Source organism: Coffea arabica, chromosome 1e, assembly GCF_036785885.1.
Source record: "Coffea arabica cultivar ET-39 chromosome 1e, Coffea Arabica ET-39 HiFi, whole genome shotgun sequence".
In the NCBI taxonomy this organism is placed as follows: Eukaryota; Viridiplantae; Streptophyta; class Magnoliopsida; order Gentianales; family Rubiaceae; genus Coffea; species Coffea arabica.
Genome location: NC_092311.1, coordinates 2,191,482 through 2,209,801, shown reverse-complemented (window position 1 = coordinate 2,209,801; position 18,320 = coordinate 2,191,482). Strand labels below are relative to the sequence as shown.

General features: G+C 34.3%; 1 protein-coding gene, 1 long non-coding RNA gene and 1 pseudogene across 5 annotated transcripts; 1 reads left to right on the top strand and 2 right to left on the bottom strand.

Annotated features, from left to right (window-relative positions):
* The first annotated feature begins 1,275 nt into the window (after positions 1–1,275).
* On the top strand, positions 1,276–2,212 carry LOC140007041 (protein FAR1-RELATED SEQUENCE 5-like). The gene is made up of 2 exons (XM_072049731.1): positions 1,276–1,617; positions 1,694–2,212. The coding sequence occupies exons 1-2, from the start codon at positions 1,276–1,278 to the stop codon at positions 2,210–2,212; spliced, it is 861 nt and encodes a 286-aa protein (XP_071905832.1).
* A 2,346-nt stretch (positions 2,213–4,558) lies between these two features.
* LOC113696779 (uncharacterized) lies at positions 4,559–10,922 on the bottom strand. Of its 4 annotated transcripts, none has more exons than XR_011815182.1 (8): positions 10,600–10,921; positions 8,136–8,276; positions 6,865–7,045; positions 6,313–6,509; positions 5,780–5,987; positions 5,462–5,696; positions 4,920–5,069; positions 4,559–4,850 (listed from the first exon to the last, which is right to left on the bottom strand). It is a non-coding gene; the product is annotated as an uncharacterized lncRNA (long non-coding RNA). The 4 variants fall into 4 exon arrangements; XR_011815183.1 differs by having other exon boundaries at positions 5,462–5,604; XR_011815180.1 differs by having other exon boundaries at positions 5,462–5,987; positions 10,600–10,922.
* Positions 10,923–13,170: 2,248 nt separating this feature from the next.
* Positions 13,171–14,568, bottom strand: LOC140007038 (7-deoxyloganetin glucosyltransferase-like; annotated as a pseudogene).
* Between the last annotated feature and the right edge of the window lie 3,752 nt (positions 14,569–18,320).

Sequence of the window (18,320 nt, the reverse complement as noted above, 5' to 3'; positions counted from 1 at the left end):
TGAATGAATTTCTCAAATAGGGATGAGGCGAGGGTATGGAGATAATTAAGCCGATTATAAAGCAGGTAGTAAATGGTGTAATAAGTAAAATTGTGCTGTGTAATGTTCAAAAAGTTTAAAGTCTTCCTATCTCCATTCCAAAATATGCATGATAAAGTAAATGTCAATGAATGATAAATAAATTCGGTCAAAGGGCAAAAAGATGAAAATTTATGTGTAAAGGAAAGTCCGAAATAAATGATTGTCCCAAAATAGGAAAAGTAGCAATTTCGTGCTAGAATTGGTTACTTGTCTATATTAAAGTTGGTAGTAAATAAATTTTTAAAGACCATGAGTTAATAAGGGAGTGAAAAAAGCCCAACAACTAGGTGCAGTGACATTGAATCCCCGTTATAAATTGTAGTTGTTACTAGGAAGAAGGCAAGTGTTGGGGGGAGGGGGCTGTGAATGTGAGATCAACGCCTATAGTGAAGGATTGGCAAAGGAATTGGCAGATGTACCGTGGAACAGTCTAAAGAAAGGTAACAAGCAAATGTCTTTTTTTTGTGCATCCATACCTTGTTTTATGTAACATAGTGTTGAGTTTTTTTTTTAAATTTAGTATTTGAAGCCAATTACAAGAAGTCAGTAGTATATTTTGAAAACTGGAGCAATGGGTTAAGTTAAGTCCACTTTTGCACGATATATAAAATAATAACATACTTAGTTGATTTATTTTTTTTTTTTGTGTGCATTCTCTAGTTCTTGTATGTAACATGAGCGAGAGAATTTAGAATTTGAAGTTGACTAAGTACATTGAATAAATTCAAGTAATATTTTATTATTTTCTGTGATATATAAAATAATATTGGGCTTACTTGGGCTTTGGAGAGTTGAAGCAATATGGTAATGGGCCAAAAAAGTAAGGAAAAAAAATGCCCATTGGTTATTTGGATGACCAGAAAATTTGTTTTCTGACTAACATTGAGCGTGCATGTGTTCCAACGAAGAAGACATCACAGGCTAAAATATCGCTATTTTTATTCTAGTTTAGGGTTTGAGATCAACGTTCCAAAGGCAATGGAGGCGGATGATCCCAAAGGAAAGAGACCCGTTGAGTATTATTAGCAAAATTTTTTGATATTGGATACCAACCTTGTGCCACCATCAGAATACTACCACATTGAAGGTAATGACTTGTCTATCTGAGGAGAGCAGCTGGGTAAGAATGGCAATCAACAAGGAGGCAATGTATCCATCAACCATGCAACCCTGGATGATAATGATGTGATGTCCATGACGTTTGACACCATGGAAGAAGCAGAGACTTTTTATCTATTATTTGCTAGGGCAACAGGTTTTAGTGTTCAAAAGGGCTATGAATTTGAAGATGACAATGGAAGGGTGCGTTATAGGCAATGGGTATGCAGTCGAGAAGGTCAGAGAGATCCAAAACGCATGAATAGAGAGGACAGACGAAAGGAACCTCGGCTAGATACTAGAGTTGACTGTCAAGCAACTCTCAAGAAAAGATACGCACCCGAGGAAGATAAATATGTTGTTAGCGAATTTGTGAGGCTCCACACCCACAAATTAGCATGCCCAAGTACCACGATATTCTTGAAATGTCACCGCAAGGTCTCCGATACTAGCACACATACTACGTCGTGTGGGCATGAAGACTAGCCAAATTATGAAACTATTTGTTCTACAGTGTGGTGGATATCAAAACGTCCCATTTACTATGAAGGATCTATATAATAGAATAAATACTGGTCGAATGGAGGAAATTGCAGATAAGGATGCAGATGATGCAATTGCATATCTATTTGTAAAGAAGGATGTTGACCCTGAAGTGTACTTTAACTTTACTGTTACCTATGATGGCCGTTTGGGGAGATTGTTTTGGTCAGATTCTCGATCTAGGGAAGACTACAAATGTTATGGTGATGCCATAGTTTTTTATAGTACCTTCACCACAAATAGATATAGGCATCCAGTGGTTGTGATGTGTGGCATTAATAATCATTTTTGCACGTCTGTTTTTGCATGCTCTACTGTTCCTGACGAGGAGGTCGAAACTTATGAATGGATCCTTAACAACTTTCTTGAGGCAATGGATAGCAAACAACCATTATCCGTTGTGTTGGATGGGGCGCCTCAGATGAGGAAAGCAATCAAGAGGTGCTTCCCGAATGCAAAGTATCGCCTTTGTTCATGGCACATACAGTAAAATCTCATCTCAAATATTGCTAATAGGGAGTTTAGGGAAGGGTCCAAAAATTGCATGTATAGAAATTGCTCCATTGACCAGTTTTTAGTCACCTTATGCAACCTCCAGAATCACGATTGGATTAAGTATATCTACAAGAAAAGAGAAAGATGGGTATTCGCATATTTTCGAGGAAACTTTTTTGATAGCATGAGGAGCACACAACATTCAGAGAAGATGAACGATGTTTTAAAGATATACCTACACAAAGAGCAAAGACTATTTGAGTCAGTTAGGGCATTTGACCTAGCAATGGCATGGCTTTAACATGAGGAGACGAGGTTGGACGCGGAGACAGAGCACACCTCCCTCTTACCCACTACTAATATGCATTACTTAAAGCGGCATGCTACAAAAATCTCTACAAGCAGCCACGGATTTAAGGGGGGGCTGGTGGGGGCTTAAGCCCCCCCCCAAGCCGCCGGAAAACCCCCTATATATAGCCTGGGTCCATCACCAAGGCAATGATGTTTGCCCCATACCTGGCACTACCAAGATTGAGAACCTCGATCAGAATATAGGAGCTTTGTCTGTAAAACTGTCCGCAGAGGAAATGGCAGAACTCGAATCTATTACTTCGGCTGGAGTCAAGGGTGAGAGATACGGGCCTGAAATCAGCACTTGGCAAAGTTCTGAAACTCCACCTTTGTCAACCTGGAAGGGCATATGACGAGCAAGTTTGGTTTGATATTTCGTGGACTTTTGTTCAGCTTTAGCTTGGAAGAGCACATGAGTGCAAGTTTGGTTCTATATATATTTCGTGAACTTTTTTTTTGGTTTAGCTGTTTAACGTCTTGTGGAGTAATCACAGGGTACAACATGTGCAGTATTTGAGTTTTGCAGTAATCACGAGGTTCCCGGGTTCTGGACATAATATAATCGAGGGCTCAAGGGCTGGCCCAAATAATTTTACTATAAAGGTGATGCAGTTGTATCTTGAACCAATTGTTCAATTTGTGGTTAGCATGTTAATTTCCTATTTTCTACTTTAATGACGACACTTGCTATTTGAACTTACATGGGATAAATCTATTACTATATAAAAAGCATGATGAGTCTTTAGTGTCCTCGATTCTATAAAAGAACGTAAATCTCAATTTACTTTTAATAAAAAAGGATGAAATTTCAATGTATGCTAACATAACTTTTATCTTTTTTTAATTGAAAATAGTTATATTTATATTGATAATTATATTTTTATTTTTGCACAAGTGACATATTGGAGCATCTTCTCATAATGTGCAACTTAGGTGGTTTGTGATGTTATAAGATATTTAATCAAAGGTTATTTTTTGTCTTAATTTTAGTTATGACTATGTTACATATTTATAAAATAGACATACCTTTATAATTAAAGTTAATATTTGATATTTTAAGATATCATATATTTAAATAAAATAAAAATTATTTTGAACATAACATATTAAGGTAATTTTGTTCGAAAAAATTTTGGCCCCCCAAGGAAAAAATCCTGGCTCCGCCACTGTCTACAAGACACATATTTATAAAGGTTAGGAAAGAGATGAAATGTCAAGATGTGTATTTTATGTATAACGTGATGGATGATGGAGTCCAGTGCATCCACTTCATTGCTCATGCCTATTCAAATAGACGATGGAGAGTCCTATACAATCGGGAGTCACAAGTTATGCAGTGTTCGTGTGAACAATAGGAGACACTAGGATTACCATGTTGCCATATGTTTAGGGTCATGGTTAAACTAATTGGGTTAGTTTAGTGAGGCAGAAAGCTCTCATGTTGTCAACGTCTTTAAATATTGACTTACAATTTCAATTGGTTGATCAAGAGTGAGGCCTAGGCATCTATTAATGGGCTTCCTCATGTTCAAGTCATTACAAAAAATGTAATTATTAGTCAATATGATGATTTAGAAAAATCACAACTCATTAATGCAAATAATGCTCCAACAAATGATAATACCTAATGTTTTTGCTTCTGACCAACATTCTTCTTCATTAATGTTCTCTTGTCCATTGCTCCAGGACTTTTGTGCTTGGATACAAGACATTGGTGAGCAATACATAAAAGTCTAAATTTTGCCAACCTATTAGATGATACCTCTGAGTTAGCTTTTAGAAGTCCCAAAAGGTTTTCTAATGCATTTTTTGGTAGAGAATGAGCTACCCTTTCTCTTCTTCATATCTGTAGCTAGCTCATTAGCTATTATCTCAACACTTGCCTGCTTAATCAAAGAAGTTACATCTATTGATGCCTCCTTGTCATCTTCACATAATGGCATTGGTACCCTATTACTTTGAGCATCACCAGAAAAATGTTCAATCATCGTAGGGGGTATTCGTCAATTCGGAATATTTAATTTCGTCTTGTTTCTATAATCACAAGACTTTTCATTATCAAATTTCTCTATTAGCCTTCTTATTTCACTAACAATTACTCCTTGCACATACTCCAATAATCGTGACAAGGCAATCACTGACTCACCGACCACTTTACATCCATCTTTCAACTTTTTATAGGATTCTTCTAAATCAGTCATCCTCTTATCCATAAGTGAGTTTCTTTTATCATCCATAGACGCCTTGGAAATCAAAACCGAATCTTCAACAATCATTTCAACCTATATAACAATAACGACAATCAAAAATAGGTATTAAAAGTTTATATTAACTACTATCTTGACACTTACATTGGCTCCATTAAAGACCCCCGGCTGTTTCAATTTATGGATCTTCCTCTTCAGTTTATCTTCTCCCTAGAAATGCAGTCTCGGTATCGCTCGAATATTTATATGAATATGGGGATTGCCATATATTGTAAAATGCTCTATATAGAACACCTGCACATAGTTATGAAAAAAATCATATTAGTGTTCCATCTAATGCTATTGTACTGTTTCATGCAAGAGTAATTTTCATTTAATTGAGTTCTTGCCATTAAAAAAAAGAACACATCCATCAACAGAAATAGCTTTATTCATTTTGCTTCGTCTAATCCCAGCTACTAATTCATCTAAAACATACTTGACCCAGTTCATTTGGTTCAACAATTCTACCTCGTGTAGAAATGGTATCAAGGTCCTGCTCAATGGGCATGCCTTGCTTGGAGCCAATACTTTTTCAATTACGAGTAACGCAAAATTCACCTTAAAATCAATATTATGACTTTGTGAAAATAACAAATTCATTTTAAGCTCAGTAAACATTATTTCTTCATCTTTTACTTTAATACCTAGTTGCTCATCAAGCAATGGGCCTATGTACCAGCCGTTCTGCAATGCAGCGATGTTGACGCCTTTTGATGACAGCCTCACCACGTGTTCTACATCCTCTGGCATTACTCTGATGTTTCATCCATGAACATTTAGAGTGCACCTTTCACAATCAAAATTAATCACCAGCCACGATAATAGATCTATGTCCACTTCAAGAGCTTCAAGATTCAACAAAGAACCAAATCCAATTTTCTGTACAGCATTTCTTTGTTCATCATTCAATTTTCCAATACATTCTTGGACATACGTGTTAAGGTGTTGGTACTGTAACTTACTTGCAATCTCAAGGGGCCATTGTGTGATTCTTTGACTTTGACTTCTGTGTCCATTGTTGTGGTGTGACTTCCATAACAAAAAGGTTCTGGGTTGGTTCCAACAACATCAGTTTCACCACCCTTATACCAAGAAGAATTAACAGTGAACATTCTTGGCCTTGAGCTTGCTCTACTTATCCAATCATCGCTCGGTTCATCTTTCAATTTCCTGAAATTTCAAAAATATAATCTATCACAGCTTGCTATTTTTAATATATAGCCTAGCCAACTGTACTAAATTAATGATAATCATTAATCCTCTCATTAATTAACATTTCTACAAGTGGATGATAGATGGACCCAAGTCTCCATAACAACTAAAATTTGGGATAAAATTATAAGTATATTTTCATTTGGTATTTATTGTTCACCGTAGCTCCCAAAAAAATTAGAGATAAATACCTTATTCTATCACCAGATATGAACTACTTCATCCATTCAACAATATATCAAATATCAACTATTTTATCCTTACCGATTTTTACGAAACTTACATTTTATCTACAAATGTTTCCTCTTTTGCCGAGATTGCTTCTTTTCTTTGCTTTCCTAGGAGTTCATGCTTTCTTCATTGCACATGATCTGCATTTGATGGATGATTCCCTTTAACAAATATGTCAACATTGCAGTGCCATTGCTTTCTTTTTCCATTCTCCTTCTACCACCGCCACCATGGATCTTCATTGTAACTCTAGATCAATCAAAGTTTGACAACTTGTATTAGGTGTCTTGATTTTTAGTTCCTTGAATTTAGCATTACATTGATGCCCATTGTATTCTTGTATTTAACAAGACAATCCTTCATATATTGTAGGTACTTTACCATACACTTTTGTATACACTGGTTATCTGTCCTCGTTGATGTGCCAAAATCAATTAAGTTGGTTCCCTGTTAAGTTGTCAACTTTCTATTGGTTCTGTGCATCATAAGTAGAAGATTCTATTTGTGCATAGTAGAAGCGTCCAAATTTTCATGATGGAATTGAAATACCCATTAACGCTGATAACTATTAAGAACTAGTGAAAGTTAGAAAACGTATAGATACCGCATGTGCACAAACATGTGAGATGCCGCCACCATGTCCAAAATCTCATTCCAATATTTGCTTCTGTCCCAAGACGAGGCAAAACCAGGTTGTGATCAGAAGGATGGTCTTGCCTATTCGAAACGCACGAATCCATTTGATATCCACACATTTCTAAACCCCATCAACCATTCTGCAGAATCTGCAGGAGTTGAATTGATCGGTGAATGGGTGCAAATGAGTCAATAAGTTACACACAATCCGATGGTCCTTTTTTCTTTTTTCTTTCTTTTTTTGGAACAATGCCTTCAAGCACTCAACAGATCAGCAATTCAGCATTATAACCATGAGAACAGCGATTTGTTCAACGCTGTGCTCATCAAAAACTATAGATAATAATTGAATATAACATGAAGCTAGTAATATAAGTTTGAGTAATGGATTCATTGTATGCGTTAATTCGTCCAATTAAATAAGATGTATAGAATAGATTAGTCTATCATGTTGAGGATTGCATTCAAGATTTGTTTAATTATTTGTACTTAGCACAGCAGCCGCTGAACCTAATCAATAGAAATTGACCTTTATATTTTATAAAGCATATAATTCTATGCTTTCAAAGATTAATTTTATGTTTTCATTTTTGAGCAAAACTAAAAACTTTTCCATTGATCAAGAAATGAAGAATTGTTTGTACTGGTATCAGTGGCGGAGCCAAAAAAAATCTTAGTGGGGGAAAATATAACACTAAAATTTTTTACCTACTCTTTTTCTACTTTTTTAAGCAAAAAAAAAAATATTCACCAATAAGTACAAATGATACGTATATTCTATGAAAAACATAAAATGACAAACTCAAAATTATTAATATAATAATAATTTTATTTCAAAAACAAACTAAATTATTTACAATTGCTCACGACGAGTTTTCATATTTTGGTAACGGTTTACGACTTTCTCATTTTGAACTTCACAAAGTATATTTTTCTCAATATAAGTAACTAAATAATCATTCATCCAAGTGTCTCTCATTCTATTTGGTAACCGATTCTTCACTATATTCATAGCTGAAAAAGCCCTTTCTATTGTAGCTGTAGCAACAGGCAAAATCAAAGCCAACTTTAAGAGCATATAAACCAATGGATATACAATATCTCTCTTAGTCTCCACCAACCTTTGAGCTAGATCAGAAATTTTTCTTAAATCGAGAAATTCCTTAGCTGATTTCAAGTCATTAATATAAGTATCCAATTCAGTGTCAAGTGCAAGAATATCCAACTTAGAAAACTCACAAGGATAATGTTCTACAAGACGAATCAACTTTTTCTTATCAAATGCTGCAAAGGAATCACTTGGGTTCAAGCATGCCATACAAAGAAGCAACTCCATATTGACTTCATTGAAACGATTGTTGAGTTCTTGGAGTTGTAAATCTATCACAACACAAAATAGCTCAACTCAATAGTGGTGAAGGTTTGTAATTTGCTGAACTTTTCTTCGAGATCTCCCACTAGTAATGAATATTTCATCCATTTTTGGAATGATGATCTCATGTTTTTCACAACACAAACAAACTTCATCAAGTAAAAAAATCCCATCCATCTTTCCTAGTAGCTTGTAATTGTTGCTTGGAAACTTTGACCAGACCCATAGCATTCACAATATCTTGATCCTTCCTTTGTAATGCTTCAGATAATGCATTTGTTATTCCCATTATTTTCTTTATCAAGTGTAAAATAAATGCAAATTCAAAGGAGTGCAAAGAATTAAGAAGTGCATATGCTTGACCTCTTTGCTCCACCAGACCATCATTTTCAATTATCAAAAGAACATCTATTACAGAATCATACATAAGAACCAACTTTAACAACGAGCCAAAATGTGAACCCCAACGTGTATCATAAGCTCTTTGAAGGCTAGTTTCTTAATTTGAGCCCCGACCGCTCACAAGTTCTCCAGTCATTAGATCATCAATGACTTTCTTAAGGTGTTGTTCTCTAAGAATTTCTTGTCTTTTAGATGAACCTTCAAGAACATGCACTAAGGTAGACAATGTATTATACATAGAAGAGATTTGGGCATGTTTCTTTGCAACCCCTACAAGTGACAATTGCAGCTGATGTGCAAAACAATGAATATAATATGCAAAACCATTTTCCTTCATGATCAAAGTTTTTAAATCATTATATTCACCTCGCATGTTACTAGCCCCATCATAACCTTGACCACGGATTTGTGATATGCTCAAACCATGCTTTGAAAATAAAACATCAATTGCTTTCTTAAGTGAAAGAGCAGTAGTATCTCTTACATGTAGAATGCCAAGAAAGCGCTCAATCACATACCCATGTGAATCCATGTAATGAATAAAAACTGCTAATTGCTCATTTGTTGATGCATCACGAGATTCATCACATAAAATGACAAACAGTCCATGTCCAATGTCATTTACAATAATGCTTGCAGTCTCACTTGCCAAAGCATTTGAAATATCCTTTTGAATATCTGGAGCATTGAGTTTGAGATTTTGAGGGGCATTTTCAAGAACAACCTTTTTTATATCATCATTATGACCCGCAAGGAAGTGCAAAAGTTCAAAAAATTTCCTTGATTTTCAAAGATATCAGGTTCATCATGACCACGAAAAGCCAAACCTTGGTGTAGGAGAAATCTAGCACAATCTATTGAGGCTAATAAACGAGTCCGATACTTAGCCTTCATTTTCTCTGATTGCTTAAAAAATGCCACCTGGATGTTCTGATTTTGATTTAATAAACTTTGACGTTTACTCCAACTCAGATTGTGTGCACTATTAGGACCACCAACATGAACCTCAAATCTATCCTTTTTTTTTTTTCCAATTTGTGAATCCTTCCTTAATGAAACTATCACCACCAGATTGTTCGCCCACATTTGGTCTATATAGATAACAGCATAAGCAATAAGTGGCATTTTTTTCAATACTATATTTTAACCAATTCTTGTAATCATCAAACCAGCCCCGAACAAATCACGGATCTTTTTTCCTATCTTTCTTTTTGGAAAAACATGCTCACGAGGTTGACATGGTCCCTTTTGTAAGTAATATCTCCGAATTTCATCTTGAAGGTTTGGATGATAATCCCCAATTTTTTTTCTTTGGGCTGGATCAACAGGTAATTCATCTAAGTTAATCCCCGTGCAACTTCTTTTATTGTCATTTTTTGCACTTTCATTATCCTTGGCTTTTTCCTTATTAGATGGCTCTTTTTCCATTGATTTCCTCTTGAAATATCTCTCCATAACTAAGAAATTAAAATCAATATATAAGATACTGATCCAATTAAAATATTAAATGTACAATAAAATCTATCCAAGAACTATTTCACAAGTTAAAGTTATTTATTAAATGACTTATTTATTCATTACTATAACAAATCATTAGACACAACATATGAACCTAATCAACTTAATTAGACAAAGGATCCATACTAGAATAATTTAAAAGTTAAAATATATGTCAAATGGCCCTCTATTCATCATTACATTAACTCCAATATAAGAAACTAATCAAGGAAAATAAAACATAAATTATAAATCCATAAAAGCACCATTTCACAAATTAAAATATTTATCAAATAACCCATTTATTAGTTATTACATTAACTAATCAGTTTTTAAATTTCTTTAAAACAGTAATAGTCTCATGCTCTAGAAATATATTTGCAAACAAATTCAAAATAATAATAATAATAATAATAAGTAATTGTTTAGAACCTGATTTTGATGGTCAGATGGTCTCCTAAAGTTAGTGGAAAGAGCTGAAAATCAGTGGCAGAGTTACAGATCCAGGTCCCAGAAGATCAATTGATTATGGTGCAATCTCTAAATTGGATGAACTAATGAAGTGATCAAGAGAAAGAGTAACAAGCTTGGCTGTGGGAGAAAAAGTGGCTCTCGATTGTGGCTCTGTTAGGGGGAAAAATGGGAAACCAAAGGAGCAATAAATGATGGAGAAAAGGGAAATTGGGAAGTGGGGACAAAAGAAGTAAATGATGAAGGAGAGGCCGTCAGTTGTGGGGGGGGGGAGAATTGGGGACAGAAGAGGAAAGGGAATTTGGGGAGTGGGGAGTACACTCAAAATTACATTAAAATTGTATAAATATTATAGGGATTTAAGGGCCCCCAATGCCCCCACCTTAAATCCGCCCCTGACTGGTATTTCTTTTCACCTTCGATTGAGGACAGAGGAGGAAAGGGAATTTGGGGAGTGGGGGGCACACTCAAAATTATATTAAAATTGTATAAATATTATAGGGATTTAAGGGCCCGTAGTGCCCCCACCTTAAATCCGCCCCTGACTGGTATTTCTTTTCCTCTTCGAAAGATCATGTCAAATCAAATTGTGCATTTTCAAACATAAAATTCATCACATCAATAGACTATCTCTCTCTCTCCCCTTTTTTTTTTTGGAGATGTACAGAGAGAATCAGAGATACTACCGATTTAGCAAGTTAAAAAGTTATACCAATTATGTCTTTTCCAATAATTCATGCTACAGTGCACTACATGGAAGTAATTTCCCAACAATAATAACTCCGAAAATTGAAAGTAAAAATTATTTGTTAAAGTAAAAATTATTATAATATAAGGAGCGGATGTGGCCAAATAAAAATTAGGAAAAAGACATCTATCATTATTAATGTTAAGTTTGAAAGGTTTACTTGATGGTTGCCTTTTATATATACATACATATATATATATATATATATATATATGTATGTATATTTGCCGGCTAACTTTGTGACTTTGTAACCAGTGTCTGTAACCGCATAAGTGATTACGTAGTTGTGGCTTGCATGTGCACAAAAATGTGGGTTATTAAGCCATGACCTCCACGGTCTCATTCGAATGTTTTCTTCCGTCCCGAAAATGATTCAGGGTGCTACCATGGCATAGTGAACTAGATTGGATCTACACTCATTGGCAAACTAATTCATTCCGTGATCAGGTGAAGAGGCTGGTTTTTAGTGTTGCAACTTATCATCTATGGAGGGCTAGGAACCAAGCTGCATTTCACCAAACCTCTATGACTACGGTAGCTATTGTGCGTTCAACTCTCTCTGCTGTCCGAGATGTAGTAGCAGGTTGGAGTAAAGTTCCACTTTCACAGTGCTAATTGGGAGCCAGCTTTCGAACTTGGGCTGCCACATAGTTGTTTTAGCTGGTGTATATAGTTTAGGTAATGACGTTTTGTATTAAGTTTAGTGAGATAATGATGCAATTGGAATGTACGTACCATTCCAGTATAATTGTGTATACTATTTCATGCTTGATTAATTGAAAGTTAAAAGTTGCTCAAAAAAAAAAGAGAAAATGATTCAATGGTTTGATTTTCATTTTACTCGTTAGTAGATACCTGTGAAATTAATCCTAAAAAGCGAAAATGCATGTCCAACAAGTTTGCTTTCTAAAATATAGCCACAGTACATCAATTGAGATCCTCTTGATTACTATCCGATGTTAAATTCATTGTCAGCCCCACTTTTTAGGTGAGAATAAATAGCACATGACACTTGACATAAATATAGAAATTGGCACTAAGTTGCCACTGAAAAGCCGCGCTGAAGATTTCACGTGACAATACAAAAGTATATGGCAAATGGATCCGATCATATTTTGCTTAAGCAGCGTTTGCCCTCAATAGCGAAAACTTTTTACCAAGTTGATTTCAGAAACACTAAGTTAGAGGGCTCGAAAAAAAAAGGAAAAAACTTAGAGCAAGAATATACATCTATACTATTCTGTTGGTACCCTCAAGCTTTAGATTCCACAATTCACATCAAGTACATTCTTGTAGTTTCAATTTATCGCTATAGCATTGTTTAGATTTGGGAATAGTGGAAGACCGGTTTTGTTTTTAAAATTTTGGAAATGTCAAAACTGTTCAGAAAATTTGAAAAGTCAGAAAATGAAATCCTTGATATCTCGAGTATCATATCTCAAAAAAAAAAAAAAACATTTTCAACTTTTGAATTAAAATAAATCAAAATTTATAGTTATAATCCACAAGGGACCGTTGAACCTGTTTGACGAAGTCCATTTCCAACAAATTTTCCAATTCGTAAAGTATACTTCTACTGCAACTACACCTTTAAGAAATCATCAAACAGAAAACGACAAGTTTTCGATCAAGAATTCAAGAAAGTTACATAAAAAACAAACAATCCGAGAGGCTGACAGTACAATGGAACATGTTGAATTCTCAAATTCCGTGGCGTTATTGGATGCTTTTTGACTCCTAGAAATCACCCCTCAATGATGAAAATTACTACATTAACCAAGTCCTCAATTATTAACATTATCGTGGTTGCATTCCAACATGTCTAGTAATGTCTTGGATTGTTGCAGTTGACTGATCAAATTCTCAAAATTTCTGGAAGAAGAACCATTAGAACGAGAAGCAGCATCTTCTGCCAATTTTTTCCACTCCATGGCTTTTTTCTTCATCTCCTTGCCTTTCTCTCCAGCCATTAACTCTATAACATGACTTTCAAATTCATCCCTCTTAACATTATTGTCTAATATTTATCTATCTCCATTCCAATGCCCCACTTGGTGCAGCAAAACCAGCAATTGGTTTGTTGATCACCGAAAAATGGCCAACATATCATAGGCACCCCACTGCTAATACTGTCAATTGTGGAGTTCCATCCACTATGAGTTAAGAATCCTCCCACAGACGAGTGGCTAAGAACTTTCCCTTGATTGCACCAACTTGCAAACAAGCCTCCATGTTTGGTTTCTTCCACAAGTTCGTCAGGAAGAATAGCTAGATCGCCCTTGACGAGATCTCTTATGATCCATAAAAAAGTTTGTTTGCTGTTAGCGAGTCCCCATGCAAATTCAACTAGTTGCTCAGGTGCCACTACAGTAATGCTTCCAAAGTTCACATAAACCACGGAGTTTGGTTCCTTTGAATCAAGCCATTCAAGACATTCTGGTTCTTCCTTCCAAATATTTGATCCCAGCACCTCTGGAGTACTCTTATCATCAACCTGATTCTCGAGGACATGTAGTGGCCCAATGGGATAGATTGGGGGAAGATAAGCTGGAAGAGAACTTATTACATCATGCTTCAATTCTTCAAAAGTATTTAAAATAATAGCGGAAGCCCTTTGAGCACTCTCAGTTTCTTGTAGGATGAATTTTATCATAAAGTCATCTGGATTTGTGGTCCTTAGGAAACTTGGAAGATCTGTCAAGCGAATATCTTCCTTTCCGGGAATGATTCATTCAAGAATTGTATCAAGATACCCATTTGTCAAGTAACTAGCATCTGCAAAACGTAACATAGTGATTTAGTTTCATCAAAATTGCAGAAGTTCAAAAAAGAAAAAGAAAAAGAATTTTATCCTTCTCTTGAAAATATTAAAAATTCTATTTACACAATACACTCGTCTTAGGATGTGAAAGTAAATGATATAAAATCAAGAAGCTCTGCATCCGCCTCAGGCACTAAAACAGTCCAACACACTTTAGAAAGCAGTAAAAATTTGAATTAAGTAAAGTTCCCAAACAAAAAAAAAAAACAAGAGTATGAATAATTTTGAACTTGAATTTTGAATTTATCATTACCTTTGAGTGGCGTGATACCCTTGTCAATAAGTTGTGAAAAGTGGAAGTATGCCAAGTAGGAACATGCACTGGCGGTCCAAAGATAAGCTCTTCAGCAGATGCCCTCATGTTACGCTGCCAGGCCTTACAAATGTGTTTTTTTTTCCTCCCTTTCTATAGAGGCTTCATTAGTTTTTTCTAAATAGTTTTGGGGATTGAGTTGACACTTGGACATTTTTGCAACGGTTTAACTTTGTTAACCTCTTGTTTTCAAGTGTACCTTTTTCTTGTTTGTTCTTGAGGTTAGGTTTGACCCCTCGAAATTTTTGTATTTCATTTGGGAAGAGAGATGAATTGAGTGGTTTGAAAGATTTCGAATTTGAATTTTTTTCATTTACATTAAAATTTAAAAAAAAAGAAATTTTTGTAGTTCATTTATTGTTTTACTAATATAACGGGGTAGCATTCTGATTCCGTGCATGGAATTTGCCTCTAAAAAAGTTTTCGTTCTCAAAATTTTTTTCCTATTTTATTTTTTGCTTTTAATTATCCCTTGATCGGGCACTCAATAGATAAGTACACTTGGCCTCTTTGAGATTATGAATCATAAAAATTTTGGTTTATTTAGCTTTTCTTCACACCAACTTGTTTTTCTTTTTAATTTTTTGTGTATTCTTATGATTATAAACATCAATGTAATTGCAAATATTAGCTTTCAAATAATGGCCTTGTTCTGTGCTAATTATCATTATGTAAAAGATGATTTTAGATGCTTCGGATTTTCAGCTTTCCTATAAAATAGTTTTTTTAATCAAAATCTAAAAATCGGGTATTAAAAATCAATTGAGAACAAGATCAGTATATTTGGACAACAAACAGTGGTAAATTTAAGACTAATTATTTTGTGTTAACATCATGCATATGGACCACGGTGGCAAAGTCAAGGCCCAACTAAAGCATTTTTGTACATGTTCGAAAATCAAAGCCTTGGGCAGTGAAATGGAATGTTGTATTTTCAAAATTGGATCTAATATTCGAATGAATCTCGTGATAGCAAAAAAGTGGGTTTTTAAGTTATGGGCCTAGCAAAAGAAAATTGGAGACATGATCCTATCGGATCTCCCCCTTCAAAATCGAACATGAAAATTTCCTTTCATCCGGTTCAAGTAGGTACACCAAGTAAAGAAAATAAAGAAAGGCTTTCATTTTGGAAAAAGAATTTCATGCTTTTTCTTTCAGGAAAGAAGGATTAGGGAAATCCTATTAATTGCAACTTTCTTCGGACCCCTCGAAAAGACACGAAAAAGAACGACTTAATTGTTAGCATGGAGCTAAGTCTTCCTTTTCTTTTTTGGACTTTATAAAAGGAAGGAGAAAGAAAATTATTTATGAATTGAACAAGGGATCTCAAAATTCCTAATTACTTAGCTTTTTTTCTATAAAGAGGATCAATATTAATTTTTCACTTATTTTCGTGATGATTTGAATCCATGACCTTCGATGATGCAGCTTATCATGTACCTGTAGTTGAGTTACACTTATGGGACGAGCAGATATATTGCATCACAAAAATGCTATAGATTTATTCCAAAATTTAAGAAAACATTAGCAAGGGAGCATTGTAAGTGATTCCCAAGGAAAAATTATCAAGAGACAAGAGCACAATACAAGTGATTTCCTAAAGGGAGTTTTCTTTTTTACCTCTCTACTATTTTTGTTCTCGACCCGAAACATTGAATACTAAGTAATCAAAAAATTACTAATATCCAAATGCTTATTTTCATTTTCCAACAAATTTGGTGTTTATGAGGCTTCAACTTGTATTTGGGTAAGGAGCATATGGCCTCAATTTTATTGTTACAGGTAAACACATGTTTAAACGTTTGAGATTAAAATCTTCCATTGACGTATTAGGCTATTAGCATGTTAAGCTAGTATGTATGTGTATCTATGTTTATCTATATATAGAAAATTGTTTGAGATGTTGACTTTTACTTATATACAGTTGTCATGGTTCTCGAAATACATTAAAAAATCTATATTCTGTTTGGATGGGAGTGTTCTTCAAAAACTAATTTTTCATATACAATAAATTTTTTTAAAAAGTACTCTAAAAGGTAATCTAAAAATTAGTTTAAATTTTTTTAAAATTTTAAAAAATATCTCAAAATATATTCTAGAAACTCTTCTACTCTTAAATATCCCAAAATATTTTCTAAAAATATCCCAAAATATAATCTAAAAACTCTGCTACAGCAAAATTTTTCAAAAATACCCCAAAAACAGCTAATCCAAATGGAGTACTAGTTTTTTTTGGTCTGTTATTTTGAAGAAGTAACTTTTTATGCACTAACAGTGCGATAACCTTTTTACACTAGCAGCCATTAATATATGCCACATATATATTATTTGAATTTCAAATTTAAATTCATATTATATGGAATGATCTAAATTTGTTAGTGTAAAAAATTTTTACATTGACAATGTATAAAAATTTACTATATTTTAAATGTATTACCATGAAGAGATGTGCACTCAAACTAGTGAAAGAGTTTCTTTTTTTTTTAAAGATTAAAAATTGGATGACTTCATAGTCAATAATAGCTGGAACTCAAATATTCTACTTTTAACATTTTTACCCTCACTTGCAAGTACATAAAAAATTAATACTTACTTATTATCGAAAATGAATTGCATGTAATTAACTTTTTATATTATAAATTCTGTATATGGATATGACATAAATATCTTCTGTCAGTTATTGACAAATAGGTTTAAGATTACATTACACCATCATGTAACGCATTATGAACTAAATTATTTTATTCAAATTGTAATTTAATATTAGAGCGATTATTGCGTAAAAACATTTGTAGGCTCAGAAGACTGTATTGTTTTTTCCTTTTTTTTCAATAAAGGGTCCCACATAATGTATGACAAAAAAGGTGAGCATAATCACTTCCTTAATAATGGAGGAGAAAACAATAGAGTAAAAAACGCAGATGTAAGCACGGACTGATAGGATTGCGGGCTTATCGGAGGGTTGGGTGCGGGCGTTGATTGTTGACCTTAGTATTGTGGTCGTATAATAAACTATAAAATGCCTGCAAGAAGTAAGCATGGACGCGAACATTTAATTGTTGGATGTTGACCATATATTCCAAACCACTCCTATAATTTCTGCATTCAATCATTGCCATCGCTAGAGGTGCAATCAAGTCAAACCCGCTCGCGAGTCGCTTGCGAGCGGCTTGATCAAAAGTTTGGCTCGAGCTCTTCGTTACATTCAACGAGTCGAGTTCGAGTTTTAAAAATAAATATTCGAGTGCTTGACGAGTTTAATCGAATTTTTATATTATATTCATATTATATTTATATTATATATTTTGCAAAAAAATTTATAGGTTTAGTTCAAAACTCGATCTCGAGTTCGAGTAGATCGGGTTTGATATTTACTCGAAATCAAACGAGTTGAGCTCGAGTTTAATTTTATTTTATCGAGTCGATCTCGAATCCAAATTTATTTACTCGTTCGAGCTTGAGCTCGAGCTCGACTCGGCTCGATAGTATCCTTAGCCATCGCCTATCAATGTTAGGAAAATGTTGGATTGGCTGGTAAAATTAGGAGATTTGAATTTAAAACCTTTTACTTATTAAAAAAAAATCCATGAGAACGAGGCCTTCCTTTTTTCTCAAATAAAAAAAAGAAAAAAAAAATTAAAAAGGGTTAGAATTTGACATTCACCATTACAACCTGCAGTTTTATTAATAAGTTAAGAGCTAGTAACCGAGGTAGGAATAGGTTAGATGGTTCAAAGGAGAGAGTGTAAATGAAAAATTTTGAATTCAAACTCTTCCATTTTAGCAATAAAAAAAATGTT

Bases quoted from the DNA above. Each gene is read 5' to 3' on its own strand.
- LOC140007041 (XM_072049731.1), top strand. From the start codon at position 1,276: ATGACGTTTGACACCATGGAAGAAGCAGAGACTTTTTATCTATTATTT. The intron at 1,618-1,693 runs GTCTCCGATACT...TTTGTTCTACAG, and splicing joins TCTTGAAATGTCACCGCAAG to TGTGGTGGATATCAAAACGT.